This window comes from Protopterus annectens, chromosome 12.part0 (assembly GCF_019279795.1).
Source record: "Protopterus annectens isolate FY-2018-M chromosome 12.part0, PAN1.0, whole genome shotgun sequence".
Taxonomy (NCBI): Eukaryota; Metazoa; Chordata; order Ceratodontiformes; family Protopteridae; genus Protopterus; species Protopterus annectens.
In genome coordinates, this window is record NC_056746.1 from 1377943033 (window position 1) to 1377963343 (window position 20311).

Consider the following 20311-nt stretch of genomic DNA (forward strand, 5'->3'; position numbering starts at 1 on the left):
AAACACAAACAGTGCAAATGCCTTTACATGCATACACTGGTGTCTTTCAGTCAGTTTTAACATTTCATGCCGTTCAATGACTACTTAAAACCCAAACAGTGCAAATGCCACAGAACAGACTTTCAAAGTGCTTTTTACTGCTGCTGCTTTTTGGAATGGCTAAACTGCAGTCCTTTGTGAAGCCTGAATTATTTTACTTTGACTCATCTCCCATCCTCCTTCACACCTAACTTCCTTAGCTGTCAAAGTGCTAAGGGTAATTTGAGCTGTTACCTGCTGTGATTCATAGCAGGAAACTTGACTCATGTACTGTTTCCTTGTTCTAACCTTTACTTTCTGTATGGGTAGGGGAAGGACCAAGTAGCTGTGAACTCGCAGCATGGGTGGGTTTTTAGGACAGTCGTGATGATGTCAGTTTGGGGAAGGAATTGGCCAGAAAACTACCTGTACTCATTGGTCATGATGACATCAATGAATTAGAGACTGCAGCAAGCTTTTCCAGGGTGGGATAAATGTTTTTTGAAAGTGAAACCACCACAGTATAGTAAGATACTGTTCTAGTAGACAGAAACAGTCAATTTAAAATATTTTAAATGCTGTATTGTTGTTTATTCATAGCAGGGACTCTAAACAGGGAGAAAAAGGATACAGAAGTTGAGCATTAAACAGAATCCCGTTATTGTCCTTTAAAATGGGTCAGAATGTGAAAAGCTTCTATGACGAGGGTTTACACCCCCAACCCTATGGTTGGACATGGAAGCAAAAAATCTGGGGCTTGTAACCAGTGTACGCATTTATTAAGGCTGAACACTTAACCCTTGATAACGCCTTAAAAACTAAGGTGCACTTCAAAAGAGGAAACTGTGGGAGTACGGGATTAGTTTACTACAGTCATGTAGGAAAAACTAAAAGAACATTAAGAAAACAAATTTACGAGCATTATTATGCCCTTTTGAATTTGTAATTTTATAACTAGTCAACACTGATCCCAGGGGAGGGGACTGGGAAAGCAAGTTGGAATATAAAGAACTTTTATGGCAATTTCGCCTCAATGCCAAAGAGGAACAACCATACAGAATATTACATTCATAAAGTAGCAGAAAGTATTCTAAGAACTTTTTTGGCAATTTTGACTCAATGCCTTTACCCCCGCCCCCAGGTTTGAATGACCATATTAGTATTAAGTCTATACTGAAATTATGTATAGCCAAGCTATAAAATTGCAGAAAATGTTTTTCTTAGTTAATAGAATGCTTAACACTTTGTGGTTACTTTTGACTAGATGTGTTTTTATCTGTACATATTTTTCTTTTGATTCTTTTTAATCTTTTTTCAACCAGGTGGGATGTGCACAAAAAATGTATATCTTGAACAGTTTAAATCACGGTCATGTTTGCAAACAGTCTAATAGTAGCAGTTCTTTAAGAGGAGGAGTTGGTGAGGTTTAACTCAAACTAATTAAACTATTAGGTATTAGCCAATAAGGAAGTGATGTCTGGTTTGAAAATAGTATTTAACTGTCTTTTAGGCTTGTTTTAATTTATTCTGATGAAGTCCTTGATTTGTATGGACGAAAGCGCTTAATGTTATTTTGTAAATAAAAACTTGTTTGTTTTACCTCTGTTTGGAGTCCTGCTTGGATTTGGAGACCAGCACTGCACACTATACTAGTCACCACTTCTTCAGTTTATTTGTAGCGTGTTTGAGGACTGTTGGACCCCCCCCCCCCCCTTTTTGTTAATTTACAGGATAGCCAATTCACCTATGACATGTGTTTGAGATATGAAAGGATACCAGACAAAGTGATGGACACAGACGTGTAAACAAAAGGAAGACATGCAGACTTTACAAAAACTACTGCCAAGAATTGAAATTGAAAACAGAAGCTCAGGAAATATTTAAATTTCCCACTTCACTAAATTTTGGGGTCATCTTATTGCAGTAAACACAGTAATAGGTGGTATTCATTACAGGCTGAAGGCTCTTCTTTCCACAAGCAAAGGATTTGATATCAACTCCCTAGCAGTTCTGCACTAGGAAGGACAAAAAAATGATTTTCATACAAAAAATGCCACCACCACCAGTACATGTTAGCAAGATACAAGTAGTGAAAATATTTTTAGATCCTTTAGTTTTATACTTGGGGTCAGGTATATTTTTAGCAACCAGAGGGGAAGTTGTGGATAGGTGGAGGATGACGAGAGCCAAGTGGGCTAAGCTTATCTATCCAGTAGAACAAGACAGTTTGGAATTACCTGATTTGAAGGGGTATTTCAGAGCTACACAGTTGAGATTCCTACACATAGCACAAGCAGAAAGCTATAATTCAAAGTGGAAAGGGATGATGAAGCCCTGGGGGGCTCAAGAGACAGGACAGACTGGGATTTTGGACGCAGATCCTCAAGGACAATAACCATACAAAATATTACTTTCATAAAGTAGCAGAAAGTATTCTAAGAACTAAACCAACATGGGAATGGAGAAAGTAGATTCTACAGATAGTGATGACTGCAATTAGGGATACAGACAATAGACAACATGGGGCTGGAATTTAACTGGAGAAAACTGTCAAAAGAACCAAGGTATTGGCAGCAAATATTTGGAAAGGGACAGGTAAGATTGCCAAAGGCCGAGAATTCATTTGGACTGGATTCTAGAGATTGCCTCCCTATTAAGGACTGATATCAGAGTACAGGTAAAGAGAAAGAAATAGGGGGATCCTAAATGTAAGACCAGCACCAATAGTGTTTTAGTAAAATCTAAAACAGACGCTGCTGTTTAAAAAAAGGGATAATTAGTAGGGCATACAAAATATTGCATGATAACTATAAGAATCAGAGAAGGTCAGACAGGATTGGGAAGAGAGAAACTGTACAGACCATTCACAACCAATGGGAGGGTATATGTATGTCTCCCAAATATGCAACAAAGTCTAGAAGGTTTAAGATCTTTGCCTGGAAGTGTTTGCAAAGCTATTTTTATATCCCAAGCAGACTCCAAAAATTTTTTCATCAGGTAGACTGAAAATGTTGGAGGTGCAATGGGGAAGAAAGCGGTAATTGGGAACATTTTTTGGGAGTGTAATGAGTTGGCAGACTTTAAAAATTTGCTACAGAGTACTTTAACAGAAATAATGGGTGAGCAAATTCATGTAACTAAGGAAATTAGTATTTGAGTTAAGATACAGAATCGGCACTGTCTACACAAAGTAAAGCCTTACTGAGTATAATTCTGGTGGCTGGCAAAAAAAGCAATTACTAGAAAATGGAAATCAAAGTCTAAACCAACAATACTAGAAGTGGCATCTGTAGAAAAGGGTAGGAGAAAATACATAGAAAAGAAAAAATGGAACTGTGGGAACACTACATGCAGAATAATGTTTTGGAGGTGAAGTACTGAACACACTGTGGAGAAACTACACCAGCTCTCCTACATTTTCTGTACATATTGCTCTGTTTGGAACCGTTGTGCCAAGATAACTATAATTCTTTTACAGAAAGACATTTTGAACTCTTCGGAGCTCAAGCTCCTTTAACATTATACCTTGTTCTTTAATTTACTAACCACATTCTGTTATTTTCGTCACAATATGAGACGTTCCTTTTAACACCATAAAACATCACCCACAGTTTGGTTTACATATGACAATTACTCAAATGGTACTGCTGCCTTAAGTCAAGTTAAGTTACAAAGAAGACATGTTTAAATTACAATGCCTATCCAATTCCTGTCCAGAACTTGCTTACTTTGGGGTATCCATAACACCAAAATGTCAGCCTTGTAAGGCACCTAGCTCAAGTTACAATGCAAGTTATACAAGACCTTTTAACATGGCTATCAAAGTCGCATATTCTGAAAAATTAAATACCTATCTATATAAAGCTCAAAGTAGCAGTTTTTATTTTTTGGCAAAACCAGTAAGCAGAAGCAATTAAAATTTGCCAAATAAATGCAGTGGGTCAGAGAACGCCTTGTAAGACCCCCAGAGAGGGGATCACCTGTGGAGAGAGCTCTTAGGATGACAGCAAGAATTAAAATCTGCACTTTCACTTTACTCACTTCTTGAGAAACAACTGGAAATCTGTTTCAGGTGACTGCAACCTCTCCCTGATAAAAAACTAAAACTTAGATGCTTTAATACTCACATCCTGGGCGGCATCAGACCCTCTTGCACCAGACACGTACGCAGACTGCTCCTCTGTAGTTGCACCAAGACGGTATCCTCCACCAGCGAATGGCTAGGGTTTGAGAGATCAAATAAAATTAATTGAAAGAACTGCTTAGGATTTCAAGAATTTAGCTAGCTGAAAAGAAAATGTCAGTGCCAGGACTACTCAGTAATATGAAGGGAATTATGGTGATCCACAGTGTTTAGGAAGACTTTTTTTTCTAAGTGTCAAAGCTACTTTATACAATTAGAAATACAATTACTGCTACAACAGCAACTTAAGTATAACAGACCAGCCAACAGGACATGAAATGAGAAAGAAACCACTTTAGAAGATAAACTCCTCATGCAGGGAAGAGGGACTGCTGCGGCTCTAACTAAAATGGTTATCTGCAGACTTTAAACAGAAGCACAGGTATGCAAGACCACAAAAAAAAAAGAGGACGTCGCCAGCTAAGTGCAGCATGTAACACTGGTTACCTGATGCTGGCAAAGAAGAAAAATGACGTCTGTATTTTAAACTCTTCCTGAGGCCTTAGTCTTATAGTTTTGTTCACAGTTGTGGCAAAAATGTGAACTACTGCCAGATTTAAGCCTTATTTACTAATTTATTACTACATTTTTCCACAAATGGCATTATGGTAAATTTCTGCGCAGTCTGGTGTCTTAGAGACTGTAGTAGGGCTGCAGTTGTGATAGGTACTGTAAATTCTGCAGGAGTTGTGCTTCACTGCTTTTACAGCTGATTATATTCTAGTTTTGCTTCTAGAGTCTTGTAAGTCTACTTATTTATCTGCTTAAAGTTGCATTTCAGTGCCTTTTTAATTTGCTTCTGTTTTTCCCATTGTGTGTCTGCCCCAGTTTCTTCCCTCCCCCCAGTGTAGAAGCCAAAGTTTCTCTGCATCTCTCTCCAGCTAGTCTGCTACAAGTAACAGACCTCCACCCAACCCAGGGTCTTTTATTTAAGACTCAGAGGCATAGAAAGCCTTGAACTATGAGAAGCTTTTCATCAAAACAGGGAAAAAGCTTTTATTTCAATTCTTAAATATTTTCATTTGCACTTGTACTGACTTGTGTGGTGGGTTTTTTTTGTACTTTTTTCCATATTTTATCCAAAAATAAATGACCTTTTTGCATTTTTTTTTAGTTTGTTCTGGGACTTGAGTCTTGTAGCTTAATTTTCAGTTGTAGGAAAATTGTGAATTACTGCAAGATGTTAGCGCGGTTTATACATTTACTTTACTCAGCCCTCATTTGGCCAATCACTGAATGTAATGCCTCTGTCCAGACACATGCAACAACTGAAACATCCACCGAGATACCTATTTACAAGATACAGGGCCTAAACAACATGTCCTACGTGGACAGACTCAAAGCCCTGTCACTATACTCTGTATCCTACAGACTGCTAAGAGGTGACAAGTGTCTGGCATACATGGATATTTACTGCACATCAAGTCAAATGGCATCAGAAATACATTTCCCCACAGGACTCCCCCCCCGTACCACTAATGAATACAGGTAACGTCCAAATGCTTTATCTCATGCATGGGTCCCCTCAAATTATCTATGGTATGATCCCATTTATTCTTATTAGGGCCAATATACAATTACTGACCATGGGATGGGCAAGGCCAATCTATAGCCAAATGGGATACGTTACTTTGAGCACAAGGAGAGAAAGTGGCTAGGTCTAAAATGGTCCACAACAGTAGCCAGCCCAATACTTACCCATGACCCTATTATACTGCACTTCTATCTCCATAAGTATAATTACTTGTAAAAGCTAGCTTGTTTGTATTTTGAGCTCTGTCTGAGGTCTTAGTCTTGTAGTTTCATTTGCAGTTGTGGCAGAATTATGAATTACTGTCAGATTTGAGCCTCATTTTGTCATCTCTTACTACATTACAGTCCTACTTGTAAATTTATGCATAGTCTGGCATCTTAGACTGCAATGGAATTGCAGTAGTGACAGTACTGAACATTGTGCTGCAGGATTTGAGCTTCAGTGCTTTTACCGTTTTTTTACATTCCAGTTTTGTTGCTGGAATCTTACATCTTGTTATCATTTATAGGTATATACTACGCTAACGACCACTAAGGCCTTTATAAGCCTAGCCATCTAGCAAAAAGGCTGCACAAGTTATACATTTTAGAAGTTTATATACGGGTGATTGTTGTTTATGACAATTTTTATTGACTGCCTCTGGCCATCAGAGACATAGGTGCCAGACCAGGAGGTGAATTTTTGATTTCCTATCCAATGGTCCAAATTATGTCCTACTAGGGTTAGGGAGGGACTTTTTCACATGGTTAAGGAGCCCATTCCAGAGAATGGTGATTCTCAGAGAGATCTCTCTCTCTCTCCAACATAGGTTCATAGGTTCATACTAGGCTATCTGCCCTAGGGCATTTATAAGCCTAGCCAGTGTGTGTTTGGCTTTCGCCACCCATTTTAAAATAATTTTGCTATGCCCTTTTTCAAGGTTAGTATACTGTGCCTCTGTCTAACAGTGACAGAAGTGATACCCGGGGTAAACCTACAATCTACCATCCACTCATCAAGATTCCTCTTGAAGAGAGTCAATGAGGGACTCTGCCTAACCTGGACTGGGATTTTATTCCAGAGTGAAGGGAGCCTATGGGTTATGAATCTGTCCCTCCAGCATGTCCTATTTATTTCAGTGCTGAGGTTCAAGTCTCTCGAGCGCGTAGCTCGATGGGATTTGGATTTTCTGAGGTGCAGCATGTCCATTAATTCCAGGTTGGACATGGCTTTATACGTCAGGCACAGATAGCCTCTGAGCAGGCGGTATGCCACTGAGTAGAGCTGGAGTTTCTTTAACCGGGCAGCATATGGCATCTGTTTGAGCCCTTTGATCCTCTTGGTGAGGTACTTTTGGGGTCTTTCCAGTTGCTGCAGGTGTCTGGTAAGGTACATCCCAAAAGGGGCATTGTACTCAATTACGGGCCTGATGAGGGATGAGTAAAGAGGCACGATGACCTCCCCTGATCTAGATGTGAATCCCTTCATGATTAGGTGGACTTTATAAAATGATTTTCTAACCACTTTGGCCACGTGGTTGTCAAATGAGAGATTGCTATCAACTTGGGTCCCCAGGTCCCTAATTACTTCTTCTGTACTTAATGGATTACCACATATGTGGTAATTTGTGGGCACTTTGTTTTTGCCAAAGGGGATGACTATACACTTTTTGGCATTTAGCTTGAGGCCATAGCTCTGGCACCAGTTGTCTGTTTCTATGAGGCCCTTTTGGAGGATGCTTGTGTCGGCTGGAGTGTCTATTATGGCGCCCAGTTTGCAGTCATCTGCAAACTTGGTCAGCCACAGTCCTTCCGTGTTGGCCTGTACCTCCGAGAAATATATACCGAACAAGAGAGGTCCCAGGACTGAGCCTTGTGGGACGCGCCACTTGTAACTGGTTTGGAGTCTGACATGGCTCCAGCAATTATAACCAAGTGGGTTCTGTCCTTGAGCCAGTTTGCAACCCATCTAGTGACATAGGGGTTTATATTTAAGCTGGTGAGCTTATCTATAATGCCCGAGTGGGGTATTGTATCGAAGGCTTTTGCGAGGTCCAGGTAGGCTGTGTGGACCACCTTCCCCTGGTCATGGCCTTAGTGACTGTTTCAAAGAAATCAACCAGGTTTAAGAGGCAGGATCTGCCCTTAACAAAGCCAAACTGGGTAGGATCCAGTGTCTGTAGGTCCTCAATATCTTTATTTATGAGGTCCATGATGATCCTTTCCATAGCTTTGCAGACCAAGCTAGTCAGGCTTATGGGGCGATAGTTTCCAGGATCCGTTGAGGCACCACCTTTGTGGAGAGGGACCACTGTTGCTGTACGCCACTCTTTGGGTACATATCCTGTAGTAAGGTTGAGATTGAACAGTAGTTTTATGTTTGGGTTTAGCTCTTCTTGGAGTTCATGTAGGACGCAGCCCGGGAAACTGTCTGGTCCCATTGATGCTGTGTTTTTTGCTTTGGAGAGGGCAGCTCTTACCTGAGCATCTGAGATGTCAGGGGGGCAGCACTCTGCTGGGATAGATATTTGCCCTTTTGGTGGTGGTGGTGGTGGGGGGTTGCGCTGAACCTGTCCGCTAGGATGTTGGCAATGTCTGTGGGTTCGATGTATTTTTTGTCATTTTGGACTAATTCTAAGCATATCTGGGAATTCCCACCCAGGTTCCTAACATAACTAAAGAAAGCCTTGTGATTATCCTTAGTGTCCTGTGCAATTTTTCTCTCAAAGCTGGCCTTAGACGATTTTATGAGTGCCCATAGTTTTTTGCTAATACTGATCAGAGATGCCTTCCCTTTTTGTGATTTTACTCTATCATGTAGTAGCTTCCTCCTTCTATTGTATAGTTTGTTTATGGCTGGGGTCCACCAGACAGGACGTCTGCCTTTGGAGGATTGGGACTTGGTTTTATCTGGGATTGCATGATCCATGCATTCCTGAAGGTGTTCATAGAATGCGTTTATGAAGGATTCTGCGGTCTGGGCCGTATTTTCCACAGGCCCGGGGGCTTTGAAGGATTCCACCTCGGTTTTGAGGAGTGTGAAATTTGCATTAGAGAAGTTTTTCACTGTGGTTTTCAGGGCAGGGGGTGGAGTCGGGATGTGAATATCCAGTGAGACTAGTTTATGGTCTGATCTTACCAATGAGGGATACACTTCTGGTCTGGAGCATAGAGTCCCCATGTTGGTGATGATCAGGTCCAGTATGTTTTCCCATCTTGTGGGAGTGGTAACAAGTTGTTCCATAGCATTTGAGTTTATAAATTCTAGGAACCTTTGGGCTAGGGTGTTGGAGCTAGAGTAATGCTCCCAGTCTATGTTTGGGTAGTTGAAATCGCCCAATATAATGGTGTTTGGAGAGACCTTCATATTTTCCAGTGTTCTCAGGAAGGCTGAGTGGGGTTCCTGGGTTTGGGAGGGTGGTCTGTAGCAAGCAATAAACTGGAAGGCAGTTTTACCCACTGTTAATTGCACATGGATAGTCTCTGATGCTTCGTGCTGTGCCACCAACCTGGAGGTGAGAGTATCTTTGATGAATATTGATACTCCCCCTCCTTTTGTGGTTCGGTCCAAGTATTGGGGCCGAAAAGCATGGTATGAGGTATAACCTGGTAGTGCTGGGGTGCTGTCACTGCACAGATATCGATGTTCTCCATGCTAAGGAGAGTTTTGAGTGCGTGCATCTTGAGGTTTAGACTTCTGGCGTTGAGAGCATTACTCTTAGTTTCTTATCCCTTGGGATACCTATGAAGGTGGGTTTGTCTTTTGAGCCTTGCCTAAAAAAGGCACTATGGGTGTAGCAAGAGCCTTTGCCAATATCCGAAAGCCCAGGGGTGACAGGTGCAAGCCGTCCCTAGCGAAGCATCGTGGCTTGTCGAGCATGTCATCCCAGGCTGACAGGCATTGGATCCCCTTTGAATGACACCAATACTTAAGCCAATTGTTGAAATTGATCATCTTGTCTTCATATTGTGGCATCATTCTTGGTGAGGGTAAGATGCTACTCAAGGTCAGGGTCATACCGGCCTGGGCTACATGCACAGAGAGCTCCTCTATGTCTCTTTTCATGTAGTCCAGGGAGGTATGTCTCAGGTCATTCACACCAGCATGGACAATGACAGAGTCATATTTGTACTTGCCTTGGAGTGACCTGAGTGCTTGTGTTATGTGGCGGATCCAAGCGCCCGACAGGCAGCTCACCGTGACCTTCTCCTTGTTCAGCCTGGTGAGCGGTACGTCAGTGTGCCTGACGATAGATTCACCTATTACAAGTGTATCAGGTGTGTTGTTTAGCCTTAATGGCTGTGACTGTTCGGCACACTGGCTTTGTGAGCTATGTGTTGCACGTGTTTTGTTTTGGGGTAGCGGTTGCTTGGGTGTCTGCTTTGGAGGTCTCTGCTGCTTAGGCAGATTTTTATTTAGAGCCTCCGAGTATGTTTTTGTGTGTTTATGTGTTTGGTTTGCTGTCGTGGTAGGTCTATGTGAGACTGGAATTGTAGTGAGTGTGGTTTCCTTCTCCTCCTGACTGGTTACGCCAGTACTGAGTTGAGAGAGCTTAGCCTCCAGTATGGCTATATGGTTGCATCTCTCACATGTGTTGGAATTAGTTGGGAGGAGGAGAGGGTTGTCTGTGTACATGAGGCAGTTGTAACATTGCCTCAAGATTCCCAGATTCACCAGCTGGACCGGAGAGGAGATTGACAACTGACCTTTGGACATGCTAGAATAGTATTGGGAATTCCTTTATAATTGAAAACAAAAGGGCTAATGGGGAACAAGGTACTCAAGGAGTGTTTGTGAGGGTGCAGTGCTTTTAATTTTTTAGTGGGAAAGTGCCAGATAACAAATGCAATGTGTTACAGGTAACTTAAATGCAAAAACGACAAACAGTAAAACTTTCAAGTGAAACAAGGAAATAAGTACAGTAAGCAATGCAGATATCACTGGGGATCCGCAGAAGCGCTGAAAAGCCGCGTTTTAGGTGGAATTAGCATTTCAGGGAAATAACAAGCAAACAAGCATACAAATAACAAACAACAAGCATACAAACAAAGCTAGATTCAGCAGGCCTGGATCTAGTCTATGCTACAGCAAACAAGGTGTACCAATTTCAGTAAGAAACAGTTCAAATATGCAGGCACTATAAGCCTTTAACCAGAAATTCCCAGCTCAGAAGGGCAGAGCCTCTCCTCCCACAAGAGTGCAGACCACGAACCTTCTTAATGTAAAATAACTGGCCTGAAGCCCAAGTGCTTAAACCAGAACTAATATACTTTTAGAATAACAGACACTGAGCCCTCAATCAGCAGTTCCCAACTTAGAAGGATGTAAGCTACCTGTCCTGCCACCACAGTGCAGGCCACAAACCTTCCTAATGTAAAACAACTGGTCTGAAGCCCAAGTGCTTAATCCAAAAGACTTAGAATAATAGCTACACTTTAATCAAGTTACTACCAAGCAGTAATAAATACAATTGAATACTTTAAAGAATGCCTGGATTAGTGCTCAAGTTATACAAACAAAACTAGATTCAGCAGGCCTGGATCTAGTCTATGCTACAGCAAACAAGGTGTACCAATTTCAGTAAGAAGCAGTTCAAATATGCAGGCACTATAAGCCTTTAACCAGAAATTCCCAGCTCAGAAGGGCAGAGTCCAGCCTCTCCTCCCACAAGAGTGCAGACCACGAACCCTTCTAATGTAAAATAACTGGCCTGAAGCCCAAGTGCTTAAACCAGAATTAATACACTTTTAGAATAACAGACACTGAGCCCTCAATCAGCAGTTCCCAACTTAGAAGGATGTAAGCTACCTGTTCTGCCACCACAGTGCAGACCACAAACCTTCTTAATGTAAAACAACTGGTCTGAAGCCCAAGTGCTTAAACTAAAAGGCTTAGAATGAGATACACCAAGCAGTAATAAATACAATTGAGTACTTTTAAGATGACGCAAAAGCAAAATAAAGTAGGAAGAAACACAAATACAGTAAAAGCAGATAATTTTTTTTTTTCAGAAAAGTAGCAAAAACAGTAGTAAAAACAATTCACATGCAGTGCAAGCTGGCACACTTGAGTATGTAGCAATATTAGTCCACACACAGTTTGAAAAAATGTAATTAAATTAAAAAGGACTAAAAGCAAGTGCAGAAAGGGTTTATTAGGTAGAATGCGGTAAAGAGATGGGACTGGGAGAGTGTCCTAAATCAAATCTACAGTGGGGCGGGCACTGCAAAAGCCACCAAATTTAAACTACAACCAAGAACAGGGAGGTGGGGGGTGGGGAAACCAGTTTTAACAGAGATGTGAGGAATCAGAGTGCAAATTATAAAACCAAAAAAATATATACTGATCTCTGTATATTTGCAGAACAGTAAGACAACAGATATCTAAGCAACAATTTAGCTCTATAATACAGAATAATACAGAAAAATATACTCGGCTCTATATATTTGCAGATAGTCTTGTAAGGCTGTCTCTCAACACACAGGTTCCACTTTAAAATGTTAAAAGAGGCAAAAGCAAAATAAGGTAATAAAGTAGGAAGAAACACAAATACAGTAAGGCAGATGAAGTTTTTTTTTTTAATTTATTTTGAGATGGAGGAAACATAGCAGATTAATGCCCTTCCCAAGTGCTCTCTCTGTACACTGCAGAGGAGATGGGACTGGTAAGAGTATCCAAAATCAAAATATGATCTCACTGTACTCAGTTGAGTGAGCGAATGAGATGGGTCCAGGAGGTGTGTGCAAAAAGAGATTTACAGCAGGGGCGGGCAATTCCAAAGCCACACAAGATTAACACCACAACAAGAAACAGGGAGGGGGGGGGGGTGAGGAACTACTGCAGAGATTCAGAGACACACACAATATTTACTGAATGCAAGACCCACAATATTTACTCACTGAAATCTTAAATAAGTGCAGAAAATATACTTAAATCAGCTTATGTCCAGTTGATGTATGCAGAGAAGTCTCAGTAGCCAGCAACTAGATTTAAAATGATTACTAGAAATGTAACCAACACAGATTTTAAAGCTAGCAGAAACCCCCAAGCTATTTAACACTTAAAGGAATTTCACAGCAGTCTAACAACTACTGCAGAGATTCAGAGACGCACACAATATTTACTGAATGCAAGACACACAATATTTACTCACTCAAATCTTAAATAAGTGCAGAAAATATACTTAAATCAACTTATGTCCAGTTGATGTATGCAGAGAAGTCTCAGTAGCCAGCATCTCGATTTAAAACATAACCTATTTATGTCACAATGAAAATTTAAGTCTTTAAACCTAGTAGTTCTGATGTTTGTTTTGGGGATGCTTGTTTTTATTCCAGGTTTAAATGGTAAAGAACATTTTAATGTCTTTCTGTAAAACCTGCATAAAATTGCATTCCAGTGCTGGTTTACTTTATTACTGTTTTCCCACTCTGTGTGCCCCCCCCCCCCCAGCCCCTTCCCTGGCCCCACTGTATATACATATATATATAAAAAAACATTTTCTGAAATTTTATCTTACTGGGGTCACAGACCTGTAACTCACAGTCATAAAGCTAAGAAGTGTGACTTGCTACAGGTTCTGAAGTCACAGAGCTCTATCTAGTACTGGGTTTATTTGACTGAATCCCTTCTCTAGCAAGACTGCTTCTTGCAGCTTGAATTTTTCCATAACACACCCTCCCCCCCTTTCCTTTGGTTTTAAAAGTCAAGGTAAAATGTATATGTAAATATGCTTTTTTATTTACATATAAATTTTACCTTGTATAACACCGGCGCTCTAAACTTCTCAAGCTATGTTAATTGGTTTTATAATTAATTCTCATCTTAACTGACAGTTTTATTTTAACTGAGGACTTTTGGGGTTTCTTTGTCTGAAGAAGTTCCTGTATTTCCTGAACGAAAGCGCTAACAAACTGGTTGGAATTCTACAGCTTGCTGACCATCTTTGTTTTTGTTTCTACTCTACAAAATTGTCAACTGCACAGATACTTTCCACAGTACCTGGTAGTCTAAGTGACTGTTCCTCGTTGTGCAGTCGTAGAACTTGGCTCTGCCTGCTCAGTTCCTCCCTCGCTAAGTTCAGACTTCACTCCACTCCCCTACCATGTGCCCTCATCCCCTTTCGCCCCCAGATCACTCGAATTTACTGTATACCTAACCATTCCCACTTGCACTTATCTACCAATCACCACCTATACAATTTCCAATTATGCAATACTTCACATTTCCACATTAACCTTAACACCCATCCATTACCACATATATATTAACCAATAACCAAACCGTTCCCTTCAACCATTACAAAATGCTATCAATACACTAACTGCTGCTGCTCACTTAAACTACCATTCACAAATAGTCTCCGCTCACACTTTTCACAAAACTACATTTACCTTTTCTTCACACCTAACTACTCCATCTTAATATCTCCATCTACCTTAAACAAAACTCCATCACACCTCATATAGACTATACCATATTAAAACCAAACTCCGAAAATACCCCTTTTAAGTTTCAGAAGTATATATCAACATTCTTCGAAACACTAGTAACCACAACCACCAAAATTATAAGGGTAGACATTCACCCAAATCCAGGCCCCAAGAATACCTCCTCAACACACCCTCAAATAGAAGACAGCCGATCCATCGCAAAGAGGCTCCAAAATACCAATCCTAAATCTAAACCTGCGAAGCACAGTCAACACATGCCACCCTATCCCATTATAACCTAGATATTGCTGTTTTAACAAAAACTTGGTTAAAAACACACATTACTGACAATGTAATTACACCACCTGGTTACATTACTAGAGCAAACAGGAAGGTAAAAAGAGGTGGAGGGGTAGCCATCTTATTTAAGAGCAGTCTCACACTTTTACCACAAAAATCTAAACATAGATAACCTTGAAAACAGAAATTCTACCTCCTAAACTTCAACTTTATCAAAACAAATTCATACTGATTATAGCTACCTAGGTCTCACCCGAAAAAAGCATCTCCACTATAGAGCACATCACCCAGTCTATATCAAATTCCATAGCCCAAGAAACTATTATTATGGGTGACTAATATAGACTGGACAACTTGCAATTCACATTAGTAATCACATCCGCCTCTATGGCTTCACACAATTCATTCAGGCTCCTACACGGACAGATACAAACTCCAAATGTCAATCTATACTGGATTGGACACTAACCAACAAACCTCAGAATTATCAGATTAGTGGCTGCATACCCGACAGCTTTAGTGACTATATGCCAAAACATTGAGAAAAACATCAGTGCTGTCAAGCTCACCACCTTCCACTAAATCTGCAGTAAAAAAACACTAACCCCCAAGACAATCAATATCCTAAAAAAATTTAACTGGTCTCTACTAAAAAACCTGCCCCTTGATGCTGCTGTAGATTATTTCAACAGTACCTTCCTTGAAATTCTAAACAAACTGACCCCCCCCAGGTCAATTCGTATTAAGCTCACATACACACCATGGCTAACTAACTACACCAAAATGGCTCCTTAGGAAAAGAGACCAAGCTTGGCAAACATGGCTCACCTGTAAAAAAAAAAAAATCAACCACATCACATTCCAGCAAATTAGAAACCAGGCTAAACACCACATCACCCAAGATAAAAAAAACTTCTACTATAACCTGCAACATAAACACCAGCATAATGCCTCAAAATTTTGGAACAGCATAAATATTCTCCACCCAGGACATTCCACTACACTTCCCCCCAACTTACCACACTCTCCCAACCACTGTTGCAGAAGAATTCAATAAATACTTCACTGAAAGTCTATCATCTGTAATTACAAGTAATTTCACAGAACCATCACTAGCCTCCAAACCTCTCAATATTAACTACAACTCCTTCTCCGCTCAGCTTGTTCCCACAGCTACCATTAAGAAACTACTCAAAAAACTGAAACCCTCTGCAATAGTAGCAGACAAGTTACCAGCTGAATATTTTAAAACTAGCAGCTGAAGCTATATCTTATCCAGTGTCGATCCTTATTAACAGGTCCATAGCAGAACATGTCCCAGCAATATAGAAAATTGCACACATTATCTCATTACACAAAGGCGGAAATTGCACAGAGTTGACCAACTAGACCGTTCGCCATTCTCTCTCCACTATCTAAACTTGAAAGATGCATCCACTCCCAAATGATTCATTATCTTAATTTCAACAACCTGCTAGCAACATGCCGACATGGTTATAGGCCCCATCATAGGTGTACTCCTGTACTGTACTCCTCAGTTTCACCAACACCATCAACCAACTCAGAAACACTGGTAAAATAGTCTCTGTCCTTCTAGACATGACTAAGGCCTATGATATGGTCTCCCACCCCAAACTATTAAATACCCTCTCCAAACTGAACCTCAGCCCCTCTGCACATCAATGGTTCCCAAGCTATCTACAGGACTGCCAACAATCTGTAAAATGACTTAATGCCCTATTCCCCCCCCCCTTCTCATCACACTAGGAGTACCTCAAGATTCAGTTCTTGGGCTGTTACTCTTCGCTATATATTTTTTTAAACAAGCTCCATAGTGGTACCCCATTGGCTTCAACTATCTAATATGTAGATGACACAACACTTATATGCGCTACTAATAACCTGCAACACCTCCATGACATAACCCAAAAATCATTCTCAGATACCAAGCTATGGCTCTCTAACCATCAGCTCATACTCAACCCCAATAAAACAAAATTCATGATCTTCCAACCCACAACAGCCACTCTCCCAGCACCTTCCACATAACAGCTAGGAATAATATTAAAATTAATGCAGATTCACAAACAAAACTACTAGCAGTAATAATAGATAACCCAAGATATGACCTACATATAGCACAAACAATTAAAGTTTACAAAAAATGGGTGCTCTTCACAGAAATAAAAAGTATCTAACATCTCTAGGGTTGCCATTGCTTGAACCCATCTTCTATCAACACATCTGTAGTGTTCCCCAATTCTCACCAACCCTTAAAAAAGACAGATTTAATTAAACTTGAAACACACTACAATAAAATAGCTAAATTTGCAACTGGCTGCCCACATCATACCCACCACTGTCACTCCTTAAAAAACTCTCCTGGTTAGAACTCCCACAATTTCTATCCTATAACCAAATAACCTTAGCACACAAACTAGTATATCAACCTGAAAAAACTCTGCCCTTTTAAATATTCTCCAGCCCCATACCACACACCGAAGCCTTCTCTCAACAAATAAATCTCTACAACAAGTGTCCAAATCCACTAATACAGCAGGGGACTCCCTAGTTTCTCATGTAGCAACAAGGTGGAAGTCACTACCTCACATCTTCAGAACCAACACAAATACCAACCAATTCAAAAAGATTCTAAAAATTATCTTAATGACACCTGGCTTTGTTCTTGTGCTACCCCAGGCTAACTAGTTTTAATAATTTCTGGTCCTACTTTTTCTTCTTCCCTGACCACATCATAATCTATGCTCCCTCTCATTTCTAGATGATCTCTAACCATCTTTTTCTATCCAATTTCCCCCTACAAACCCTTCCTCAGCTTACTTTGAGGAGTGGGAGGTTGGCACAATGGTTAGTGTGTTTACCTTACAATATGTGTGTGTGTGTGTGTGTGTGTGTGTGTGTGTGTGTGTGTGTGTGTGTGTGTGTGTGTGTGTGTGTGTGTGTGTGTGTATATATATATATATATATATATGTATGTGTGTGTGTGTGTATATATATATATATATATATATATATATATATATATATATATATATATAACTACAAAACTTTGTAATTTAAAGAAGTATGGAAAGGAAATAAAATGAAATAATCAATCCGAAGCAGAACTGCTGTTTAGCGCTTTCATTCCTTTATTGCTGTAGGAACTTCATCAGAACTGAAAACAACTGACAAGAACTTGTTTAAATACTATGCCAACAATAAAATTTAAATTAAAACATGATGTCATAGGAAAAACAACTTAAACCTGTAAAACAGGATATGTTAAATATCAGCTTGTGAGAACTAGTTATTAACAGCAAATAGGCAGTGGAATCATGCTGGGAGCAGAGCAATGTAAACAATTCTATTTAAAAAAACTAGCCATTGCCACAATTGTAGGTTCAAGTGTTTTAAAACTATCAAAATATATATATATATATGTTAAATATCAACTTAATGAGGTACCTATCTGTTATGAAAACAGTTAAAAAATAAAAAAATAACATCTTAAGAAATGTAGACCAATAACAAAAAGATTAAAAGATTATGCTGTACTGTACCAATAATATATATACATGACCTGTGTGTGGAATGAAAGCGCTAAACAGCAGTTCTGCTTCGGATTGATTATTTCATTTTATTTCCTTTCCATACTTCTTTAAATTACAAAGTTTTGTAGTTATTTTTAAAAGTGCTTCTTTGGTTTATGGTCCGGACGGTTTTTATTTTTATTATATATATATATATGTATATGTGTGTGTGTGTGTGTGTGTGTGTGTGTGTGTGCATATATGTATATATATATATATATACATATATATATGTGTGTGTATGTGCGTATATATAGAGATATTATATATATATATATATATATATATATATATATATATATATATATATATATATATATCCCAGTAATCAAATGTAAAATAAATATGACTAGCAAGTACTGAAGGGCACGAACAACATGCTTAATAAAAACCACTGAACGACCAAAGCACCATACAATGCACGAATTTGAATAAAAAATATTTAAATTGTAGTTAATACCTCAACATGAATTAAAGTTAACTACTTTAAAATGAATTAAAACATTTACAACCACATTATCTTATTATTTAAAACAGCCTATTAAATGACTATATATATATATATATATATATATATATATATATATATATATATATAAAAATCGAAAATAAATATTAACTTTTAAAATGAATTAAAAATACTTATTTTAAATATTTAATGTGAAGTAAACCGGTTTTTGAAATAGCTTAACTACATCCACATTAAGAATGGACATTCAAAAGACCCAGTGGAAATAAACATTGTGTTATTATGTACTTGCACTTTCAATTAACACAAATGAGGGACAGAAGTGTGTGAAGCTACAGTCTCTTTTTGCTGTCATGGGTCTACATCCTGCATTTCTTCATTTTCTTTCTATTCGTTTACATTCTGTGCTGCTGGCTCATTCTCCTTCTCTGGGTTTATGCCCAGTGTTCAATTCTCCTTCTCTGGGTTTATGCCCCGTGTTCATTCTCCTTCTCTGGGTTTATGCCCCGTGTTCATTCTCCTTCTCTGGGTTTATGCCCCGTGTTCATTCTCCTTCTCTGGGTTTATGCCCAGTGTTCATTCTCCTTCTCTGGGTTTATGCCCAGTGTTCATTCTCCTTCTCTGGGTTTATGCCCCGTGTTCATTCTCCTTCTCTGGGTTTATGCCCCGTGTTCATTCTCCTTCTCTGGGTTTATGCCCCGTGTTCATTCTCCTTCTCTGGGTTTATGCCCAGTGTTCATTCTCCTTCTCTGGGTTTATGCCCAGTGTTCATTCTCCTTCTCTGGGTTTATGCCCCGTGTTCATTCTCCTTCTCTGGGTTTATGCCCCGTGTTCATTCTCCTTCTCTGGGTTTATGCCCCGTGTTCATTCTCCTTCTCTGGGTTTATGCCCCGTATTCATTCTCCTTCTCTGGGTTTATGCCCCGTGTTCATTCTCCTTCTCTGGGTTTATGCCCAATGTTCATTCTCCTTCTTTGGGTTTATGCCCCGTGTTCATTCTCCTTCTCTGGGTTTATGCCCCGTGTTCATTCTTCTCTGGATTTTCATTCTGTGGTGGTTCTTCATTCTTGTTATTCGAATCAGTTCCTTCCATCTGTGATGCAATTGGCCAACCTTTGTCAGGCTGAAATTCATGGACATGATTCAGTACTGATGTGAATGTGTAATCAAAGTCCTCTCTTGTAAACAGTGCACTATATAAATGCATCCAGGTGCGAGGGCACCATTTGCATCCTTGTGCCATTCATTTGTTTGAATTCTTTTTTGGCTCGGGACCACATTATTTCCATATGTGCATGCTCTGGTATTGGGATTGACAAAGGTGGTACTGTGGTTTATGGTGAGATATTGATAATTTATCTGAGATATAGCACAGACTGCATTGGAGGATGCCCACTGGTTAGAAACAAATGTGGTGACAGGAAAGATGTGGTTTTGTATAACTGGCAGCAGGGTGTCTGCAACTCTCTGGTCCAGGAACATAATCTATCCATTTTTTTGTCATGGAGTCAAACTCCAAAGACCCAGCGATCCTTTTTGTCTGAGTTATGACCCCTTAATATGCTTTCCCTTCACAAACGGACTTTCCTCTATCTGGGCCTCCTTGCCAGGGCCCCCAAAAAGTACAGCTGTGTACACTTACTATAAATGTAGATGTTTGAGTATATTCACTGTTGCAGTCATCACATTTGGGTTATCTGCCTGCAGGTTGCCCTCAGCTGGCCTGAATACCAGAGTCTTGGGATTTCTGCGTCGGATGCTGTCGCTTCTTCCATGTAGTCAGGTCATCAGGGGTATAAAACAT

The 20311-nt window shown here is 39.7% G+C and overlaps 1 protein-coding gene across 1 annotated transcript in view; it reads right to left on the minus strand.

The window, feature by feature from the left end:
• Positions 1–20311, minus strand: part of NSFL1C (NSFL1 cofactor) — a 565621-nt gene that overhangs the window by 192593 nt on the left and 352717 nt on the right. The window contains exon 5 of the mRNA XM_044090438.1: positions 4146–4238. Coding sequence (XP_043946373.1) covers positions 4146–4238 — 93 coding nt within the window. The remainder of the gene's footprint in view (positions 1–4145; positions 4239–20311) is intronic.